The following is a 9,612-nucleotide window of genomic DNA, read 5'->3' as shown; positions in this document are numbered from 1 at the left end:
AAAGTCGTCGGTCACAACTCTCACACCCACACATACTTTTTAGTAACGAAGTCTTTACTCTTTACATAGAAAACACCGCATACTTCTCCACTTTCTCAATAACCGGGAATCTCGCTTTGCGATAATAAGCCAGCTAACTTATCACAACGTTATGCAAAATGCAATCCTACTTATGATATAAGCCTACCCCCTTATCTTTTAACTTATCCACTTATCATTTCGAGAACTTTACTAATACATCCATCTCGCTTTCGTTTGAGGTATTAATTTTCTTAGCATCATCCTTAAGAGTACGATAAACCTTAGATCTAGTTTTCTTAAATTTATATTATCCCACCCGAAGGAGTACAGTCTTCGTTAGCTAATTATTTAATTTTTTATTTTGCTTCAGAGTTCTCTGTATTTATATATAAAAAAGAAAGTTAAAATAGAAGAAGAGAAAGAAAACCACGACTCATCTTCTTCATCTTGTTCTTCATTTTTTTTCTTTCTGTCTGCAATTTTTTTTTCTTCCACTATAGATCTGTTCCCTCGTTTAGTCAATCGACTAGTGGAAGGAGAAACGGTGATTTTTTTCCTCCAGATTAGGTTTGAAATTTGAAAGATGAGAGGCTGTATCGATCGATTTGTGTGAGATTGTTAAAGTTGAAACCCTAATTCGAGTTATTTTGGAGGTTTTGTTCATTTTGTAAAGAAGACGAGTTAGATCTGTATTTTAGGGTTTAGAGTTTGATCTTGGAGGCGGAGACTGTGAATATGTCTTCTCTTAGCAGAGAGCTTGTTTTTCTCATACTTCAGTTTCTTGATGAAGAGAAATTTAAGGAATCTGTTCACAAGTAAGTAGTAATTTCTGTTTAATTTTGTTTGTTTTTTTGTGTTTTGTTGTAGTTATTAGTTTAATTTGTTTGATTTTGATATTTTTGTTTAGATTGGAGCAAGAGTCAGGTTTTTTCTTTAATATGAAGTATTTTGAGGATATTGTGAACAATGGAGAATGGGATGATGTGGAGAAGTATCTCTCTGGTTTTACTAAAGTTGATGATAATAGATACTCTATGAAGATCTTCTTTGAAATACGGAAACAGAAATATCTTGAAGCTCTTGACAAGTTAGTGTTTCATTTCATTTCATGGAATCAAATTTCATTTTGCTTAATTTTATGTTTCCTTGTTTAGTTTGCAATTAGATTATTCTTATTTTAGAAAATTGAGGTTTCAGAGGATAATGATGAGTTGTTTGTATTTATGTTTCAGACACGATCGTTCTAAAGCAGTAGAGATTTTGGTCAAGGATTTGAAAGTGTTTTCGGCTTTTAACGATGAGTTGTTCAAGGAAATCACTCAGCTACTTACTTTAGAGAACTTCAGGTAGTGCAAAATTGGATTGGATGAATTTAGTTCATGGAATAATGTTTGTTTGTATGGGTTTTGTTTTTTTCCTTCCCCTATATGATTAGTCCATTTCCAATTTTTTTACTTCCAGGGAGAATGAGCAGCTATCTAAGTATGGTGATACCAAGTCTGCTAGGGGTATAATGCTTGCCGAACTAAAAAAGCTGATAGAGGCAAATCCCCTTTTCAGGGACAAGCTTCAGTTTCCCACTTTGAAGAACTCGAGGCTCAGGACACTGATTAATCAGAGGTAACCAACCATAGTGTAGTTATTTTAGCTTCGTTATTATCGACAAAGAGGAAATATTAAAAGGCATAGCTTCTAATGTAGAAGTATTCATACGTGTCCGTAATAAAGCGGTATTGACACGTCTGACTATAAGCCAACACCTATGTATGTACATATATATCCATGTCTTTCCTAACTATTCATTTGGTTCATTATACCTTGTTTACTTGAAGATATCTTCCTAATAAATTTTACATAAAAAATGTATTATTTATTTTCTCATGCTTATAGCTGATTAATAACTTGATTTTTGCATCAGAAGTTGTTATTTCCTTGTCTGTTTCATATTGATGTATATACCTTGTTGATATCTCTGTCTTATTAAATATTTTTTTTCCTTTGCCGAGTTGATAACCCCATACGATAGAATCTCTGTCTCAGTGTTATGGTTATTAGCCTTCTTTAATTGTTAGATTTGTTTGCAGTTTGAATTGGCAGCATCAACTTTGTAAAAATCCCAGGCCAAACCCTGACATCAAGACCCTCTTTGTGGACCATACTTGTGGACAACCAAATGGCGCTCGTGCTCCTTCCCCCGTCACTAACCCGCTAATGGGTACCATTCCTAAAGCAGGGGCCTTCCCCCCACTGGGTGCACATGGTGTAAGTGAAATTAAACAAATTATCTTCCCTTGTAAATATCATTTCCACTTTTTAAATAAGATAACTGATTGGGTTTTCACATTTCAGCCATTTCAGCCTGTTCAAGCACCTCTACCAACATCTATTGCAGGATGGATGGCTAATCCCTCAGCGGTGCCTCACCCTGCAGCTTCTGCTGGGCCTATGGGTTTAGGGGCTCCGAGCAGTGCAGGTACTTTTGTTGGCATAAGAATATTCTTGGTGAAATAAGGCCGTTGATCGTTTGCATTTGGAATGTGCTGTATGACTCACATGTTTACTTGTCTTTGAATTGTTGCTTGTTAATGCATGTTAAGATTTTCAATCTGAATAATGCCTTTTGAAGTGCATAGCAAAATATGAGAAAGAAGTGTGCATGCTTTTGTGCGTAGAGACTCATTCTTGTAGTACGTAAGAGTAGTATGTTAATGTAAATGGGATTGTTGTATTTATTGAAAACATTGTAGCCATTCAAAGAAATATTTTGAGCTATTCATGTGGTAATGACTGCGATCATGCTGGCAGCAATAATAGAATACTGTGGAAGATACTAGACTACTTAAGTCACTGATAAGGAGAGGATGTTAGAAAATATAATTTAATAGAATTATAGTAGAGATGAGTATGTATGTCTTCACATTTACATTTTCCTCTTGACCTTATCCTCTGGTTTGTTTATGCTTTATTTGATATTTTGTTTATTATTGACTACAGCGAACCTTTTAAAGCGTCCAAGGACTCCTACCAACAACCCTGCCATGGATTATCAAACTGCAGATTCTGAACATGTTTTGAAAAGAACAAGACTAGCATTAGATGAGGTATTACTTTTTGAGCGTATCCTTCAGTTTTGATAATTCTAAAGTAATCATTTGGGGATTACTACAAAATACATTTTTTTTTGTTTAGTTTTTCTCTTACATTCATTTTGTTAATCTGTTTAATTGACTCCTCTTCATCTACTGCAGCAGCCTAATTTGCCAGTTAACATACTGCCTATCCAATACCCTGGTCAAAGTCATGCTCAGAGCTTATACTCTTTGGATGAACTACCTAAAAATGTTGTTATGAGCCTGCATCAAGGCTCTGCTATCAAGAGCATGGATTTTCATCCTGTGCAACAGACTCTACTCCTTGGTTAGCTTGCAAGTTGCATTTTGTGTCTCTAGTTGTATAATTACTTTAATTGTTTTCTCTGCCCATAGATGAAATAAAGGTAGCTATCATATGTTCCTGATATTGGGGAATTTGAACTTTCAGTTGGAACAAATGTTGGTGATATTGCTATCTGGGAGTTGGGTAACCGCGAAAGGCTTGCTCATAGAAATTTTAAGATTTGGGACAGTAGCACATGCTCAATGCCTTTGCAGGTGTGACTTCTGCATTTTAACTAAATGTGTTTTTACTAATTTATCAAACATGAGATTAAATTCAGTTTTCTTGTTTATCTAATTAGTCCGCTTTGGCGAAGGAACCTTCTATATCCGTTAACCGTGTAATGTGGAGTCCTGATGGTGCTCTTCTTGGTATGTTCCAGATGTAAAAAAGTTCTGCTAGTTTTATTTTGTATGTGTTGTACGATTGAGATTAGAGTGCTTAAAGATTGTTAATGGCAAGCCTTGATGGATTCATGTTTAAGATTGCTTTTTACCATATTTTAAACCCATGCTTCAGGTGTTGCACACAGCAAACACATTGTGCATGTACACTCCTATCATGGTGGGGACGACGTGCGACATCACTTGGAGGTCTGTATCGTTCTTCTGATGTTTTGGTGATTAAGTACTTTTTATTAGATGAACTACCATATGGTCCATCACCCCGTCTAATTTGTATGCATTTTTACATCTGCATTATTTGGAGAATATGGATTGGCGGGTAATTATTTACGTCTGAATTGCTTGTGAAATTTGTTATACCATTTCAGATTGATGCTCATGTTGGTGCTGTTAATGATCTTGCTTTCTCTCACCCAAATAAACAATTATGTATCATCACTTGCGGTGATGATAAATCTATCAAGGTATTTATCATACTTATGAAGTTCACCTCTGGTAATAATGGTTGCGTATGGTGGAGTGTTGAAATTTGTGATCTGAATTTTATAAGAGCATGAGTTTTTGTAGGTGTGGGATGCGGTCACCGGTGCCAAACAGTACACCTTTGAAGGTCATGAAGCACCAGTCTTCTCTGTTTGTCCTCACTACAAGGAAAACATTCAGGTGCTTTTCTCTTCATAGATGGCGTACGATATTCATTATTCATTTCCATCCTAATTAGGGTAATCTGGAAGCTGCAGTTTTTTTTCTAACCTCTCTGTCTCGCAGTTTATCTTTTCAACAGCTGTAGATGGGAAGATTAAGGCGTGGCTGTATGATAATCTTGGGTCAAGAGTCGACTACGATGCACCAGGCCAGGGTTGTACGACCATGTCCTACAGTGCGGATGGAACAAGGTTTGTAAATGGGTTCTTTCTTTCACTTCGATGACAGTACAAAGTGTCCCGTGTTCTGGTGCAAGTTTATTTGTTTAAATTATATGAACTGTTTGATTGAAACACCTGCGTCTTTGGTTTATGGAAAACTAGATTATTCTCATGTGGAACTAGTAAAGATGGAGATTCATTTCTCGTGGAATGGAATGAAAGTGAAGGGGCAGTAAAGAGAACATATATAGGATTCCGGAAGCGTTCGACTGGGGTTGTGCAGTTTGATACCACTAAAAACAGGTTCTTGGCAGTTGGGGATGATTTCGTGATCAAGATTTGGGATATGGACAACCAAAACGTCCTGACAACTTTTGATGCAGATGGTGGATTGACGGTACTACTACATACACCCTTGATACAAAATACCTACTTTTCCTTAACTTTTCGTGTTGCATAAATAAAACAACCAATCTTCTTTGTATTTTCTACAGGCCTCTCCCCGTATTCGGTTTAACAAAGAAGGGACATTGTTGGCTGTTTCTGCTAATGATAATGGTATAAAAGTATTAGCAAACTCTGATGGACTCCGCCTACTACATTCTGTTGAAGGTCCAAGAACATCTGAAGCTGCTGCAAAGGTAACCTGATCATCTCAACTTCTTAGTAGACCATAAATTGAACATGTTATGTGAAAGTGACTTTTATTTTGCAGGGACCCATGATTAATGCATTGGGAGTTGGGGGTGCAGTTGCTGGACCAAGTGCTGGACTTTCTGATCGAGGTCCTCCTATAGTGGCAATGGGTGGATTGGTAAGTTGATTTGATGCTTCTCGTGGGTTGTTTGGATCTGGATCTGGATCTGTGACAGATTTGTAGTTATTCTGTTCTTGGACGCATTCTCTATATTTGGATAATGGTATATAGAATAACTACTTTACTTTTATTTTCTGTAGAATGGAGACAGTCGAAGTTTGGCGGATGTGAAACCGAGAATTACTGAAGAATCTGTGGAGAAACCTAAGATTTGGAAGCTCACTGAAATCAGCGAACCTTCACAATGTCGCTCCTTATGCCTTCCAGATAATTTGGCAGCTCTACGGGTACGTCTTCTCTTAATCACAATCTTGAGTAGTTTATCCATTTGCTTAGGTGTTGAAGGCGTGCCATGCATCCATTTTATAACTCTATTCTATCTTGTTCCCATCTCCGCATCGAGTTACCTTTACATCTGCCTTTAACTGGCTAAAGCTAGCTGAGCCTAATACATACAGCAGATACATAAGGAAAGAGTTGCCACACTTGCACTGTTTGGACCTGGACTGCTTAACAGTTTGTGATCGACTTCTTTAATTGAGGTTTGAGCTGTAGCTGAGATAAGTGTTAAACTTTCTGGCTTGAAACATATGGATTTATTGACTTTCAACCTAGAATATCTCTGAACCGTAATATTGGAGACATTTTATTCACCTGCATGAAATTGGTTCCCACTATTTGTCTATTTTTCTGTTCAAAAGAAGCATGTATTGTCAGATTGTTTTCCCTTTTAGTCTATTTGGATTGCCTGATCTTCTAATTATAATGGTTGTTCATTTATCTTTTTTTTAGCTAAGTTGTGGTTGTTCCTTCCTCATTATTGGTTTATCAGGTTTCTAGATTGATTTACACGAATTCAGGAATTGCCTTGTTAGCTTTAGCAGCTAATGCGGTTCACAAGTTGTGGAAATGGCAGAGGAATGATCGTAACACAACAGGAAAGGTAATGATTGATGATCTGGAAACTTGGATTTGTGCAAGACATCTTGTTGTCACTAAATTAAATGCATAACCTTTTGCAGGCAACCACCAACGTGCCACCTCAATTATGGCAACCCTCTAGTGGAATAGTAATGACCAATGAGATCAGTGATACAAAGCCTGAAGATGCTGTTCCTTGCTTTGCACTTTCAAAGAATGATTCTTATGTTATGTCGGCATCAGGAGGAAAAATATCACTTTTCAACATGATGACATTTAAGGTATATTAAAATCATTGTCATGTATTAATCATTCATTATCCTTAGCTCCTCCTTTAGAAACTTGGTGCTGAATTTGGCTTATGCAACAGACAATGACGACATTCATGCCTCCACCTCCAGCTGCGACTTTTCTGGCTTTCCATCCACAGGACAATAACATCATTGCCATAGGAATGGAGGATTCCTCTATTCAAATCTATAACGTTCGAGTTGATGAGGTCTTGATCTTATTGTACTGAGAATTTAGTTGGTTTGTAGCGAACACATGCGCTAACATTGGTATGCCATCCTTTTGTAGGTTAAAAGTAAACTGAAAGGCCATCAAAAGAGAGTAACAGGTCTTGCCTTTTCTAATTCCCTGAATGTGCTTGTATCATCAGGAGCAGATGCACAGGTCAGTGAAATTCTGTCCAATTGTTCTCGTAATTCCATACAAGTTACAAACAAGTAGTGGTATTGGAATGTGGAATTTTCAGAAGAAATGTTTGAATCGTCAGTACAAGAAATTAGTCTATAGACCACATTTTGTGTTGCTATTTTCAGTCATTTTGTGAATTAATTTTGAAATCACTAACAGGTCTACCTTTTTTTCTTACCAGCTATGTGTTTGGAGCACCGATGGATGGGACAAACAGGCCAGTAAATTTTTGCAGATTCCAACAGGACGAGTGTCAGCTCCACTTGCAGAGACTCGTGTTCAGTTTCACCAGGATCAAATACACTTTCTGGTAGTTCATGAAACTCAAATAGCCATATATGAAGCACCAAAACTCGAATGTGTTAAACAGGTAATTTGGGTTCTTAGCTGTTGGTTATAACATGAGTTCCGGCTTACATTGGTATTTAGTTTTCCTTCTGTACATTTATTTCAGTTGGTACAGATGCATGCCGCATATTGTAGGTTAGCACTTAATTGTCTCCCACTGGGTATCTTCTAGATGATTTATCAGTGGGTGGTTTTCTTCTGTCCCATTTGTTTCATTCAGACGAACTTCGATAGATAATTAATTAATTTGTCCTGGAGACATTTATAAAGAATGGTTACCTCTTTAGATCAGGTAAATTAAGATTGCACATCAGCTTAAGTCGCCAGTCTCAACTAAGCAAATTTAAACCTTCTCTTCAGTGAGATTTTGAGACAAATTGAGAATTCCTCATAGCTTGTGAGTTTTCTTCTGTAGTTGTCTGCATAGATGAATTTGATCTGCTATATGTATTGATATTCTTACAGTGGATACCACAAGAATCGAGCGTTCCTATTACACATGCTACATACTCATGTGATAGCCAATCAATTTATGCTAGTTTCGGAGATGGTAGTGTTGGCGTATTTACATCCACAACACTCATATTAAGGTGTCAGATTAATCCTACTGCTTATCTATCACCAAACATCAGGTAATTGTTGTGGCGACCTTAGTAATTGCACTTTTTTCCGTAAGACCCAATTTTTCTTTTCTTTTCTAATATATTAACTACATTCTATATTAGCTCGAGGGTGCATCCACTTGTGATCGCGGCTCATCCAACTGAACCTAATCAAATTGCACTTGGCTTGAGTGATGGAGGGGTCTACGTCGTTGAACCGTTAGAGTCGGAAGGCAAATGGGGAACTGTTCCACCACCCGAAAATGGTGCTGGTACAAGCATTACATCTGGTCAAGCCGGTGGTTCTGATCAATTGCCAAGATGACGGTATGCTCTCCAGGCACCAGTACATGATTTTTACCCCTAATCCCACTCGACCGCAGCTCATGCGAAATTAATCATTACCGTATTATTTTTTAGGGTTAGGTGGCTGACTGACAGCTCAAGCAAATCTTTAATCGTCATCACCTGTCATTAACCTACGGTCAAGACTTTGGCTGATGGTCCAGTTCATTTGTAGAATGCTTGAGCTGAAGGTAGATGATTGTAAATGTAGGGAGGTCATATGATTAGGTTGTTAAGGTAAAACTATGACATTTTACTACTAACTAAATTGTGAATCATAGGGTTTGAAGAAGGAAATATCGAATGGTTTCATTATTCTTTGTGGAGCTCTGCAAGTTCCAGCAGTATTAAAAAGTTATTGGTTTGCTCTGCAAGTTCCAGCAGTATCAAAAAGTTGTTGGTTTACTAGACATTTTTGTTATAGGGAGGGGGTTTTTGGATCAAGGGAGTGATAAACTCGTACTTGACTCGCCCCATATGACCTGGCCAAACTTTCATACGAGTCGGACAAAACGACCCTCGCATACGACCCGGTTCAAAACCAAAGATAACCTTCCTCCTTTTTTTTCCCCTTCTGTTCTCACTATTAACCGTGAAGAACACTTGCAAACCCCAAAATCTAATTTCATCTACGATTCATCCAATGTCAAACCATCAAGATTTTGAGTATTTCATCACCAGAAGTATATCCTTAAAAAAGTCTCAACGACAATGATGGGTGAGTATTTAGATTATGAAAGAAACATTTTGGAAACATCTATTATCAAATGTACCAGATTTGTTGGAAAAGAGAAATTCTAGGTACCCGTTGACTAATCCTGATTCTCTCTGTATTCTATATATATCTTTATTAAAAAATGAAAAAGAAAATGGGTCTATAAAACTTGGTTCGTTCATACGAATAGAAGAGAAATAAATCATTCATTTTCACTTTGCGAAACATGATTACCAAATTTCTCTAACATGCAGGTGACGGGAGAAAATGTAAGAATTCAGTACCACTTGAGTGCCGGTGAAATTATGGCAGCAAAGTGTTATTTGATAGTATGATGGTGGGAATCGTTGTTATATGGTAGAACAAGAACTTATTGTTTAAATCAGCTAGATCATCCACGGTAAAAAAAAGAACCGGGGATCGGCAAATTCCCACAAGT

General features: G+C 37.2%; 1 protein-coding gene across 3 annotated transcripts; it reads left to right on the top strand.

Moving 5' to 3' along the window:
* The first annotated feature begins 429 nt into the window (after nucleotides 1-429).
* LOC113348980 (protein TOPLESS-like) lies at nucleotides 430-8,784 on the top strand. Of its 3 annotated transcripts, XM_026592899.1 has the most exons (26): nucleotides 430-836; nucleotides 929-1,108; nucleotides 1,254-1,367; nucleotides 1,483-1,641; nucleotides 2,106-2,283; nucleotides 2,371-2,494; nucleotides 3,016-3,122; nucleotides 3,270-3,438; nucleotides 3,562-3,671; nucleotides 3,758-3,827; nucleotides 3,976-4,049; nucleotides 4,229-4,324; nucleotides 4,428-4,523; nucleotides 4,629-4,756; nucleotides 4,889-5,123; nucleotides 5,221-5,367; nucleotides 5,442-5,540; nucleotides 5,684-5,830; nucleotides 6,376-6,486; nucleotides 6,566-6,745; nucleotides 6,835-6,963; nucleotides 7,044-7,139; nucleotides 7,345-7,533; nucleotides 7,977-8,143; nucleotides 8,237-8,440; nucleotides 8,534-8,784. In XM_026592899.1, exons 1-25 carry the CDS (start codon nucleotides 757-759, stop codon nucleotides 8,436-8,438), a joined length of 3,387 nt encoding a protein of 1,128 aa, XP_026448684.1. In that variant the 5' UTR covers nucleotides 430-756; the 3' UTR covers nucleotides 8,439-8,440; nucleotides 8,534-8,784. The 3 variants fall into 3 exon arrangements, with proteins under 3 accessions (XP_026448684.1, XP_026448685.1, XP_026448683.1); XM_026592900.1 differs by having other exon boundaries at nucleotides 3,273-3,438; nucleotides 8,237-8,784; XM_026592898.1 differs by having other exon boundaries at nucleotides 8,237-8,784.
* Nucleotides 8,785-9,612: the final 828 nt, after the last annotated feature.

Source organism: Papaver somniferum, chromosome 2 (assembly GCF_003573695.1).
Source record: "Papaver somniferum cultivar HN1 chromosome 2, ASM357369v1, whole genome shotgun sequence".
NCBI lineage: Eukaryota > Viridiplantae > Streptophyta > Magnoliopsida > Ranunculales > Papaveraceae > Papaver > Papaver somniferum.
Note: the sequence above shows the minus strand (reverse complement) of the source record. Positions and strands in the feature narration are given on the sequence as shown.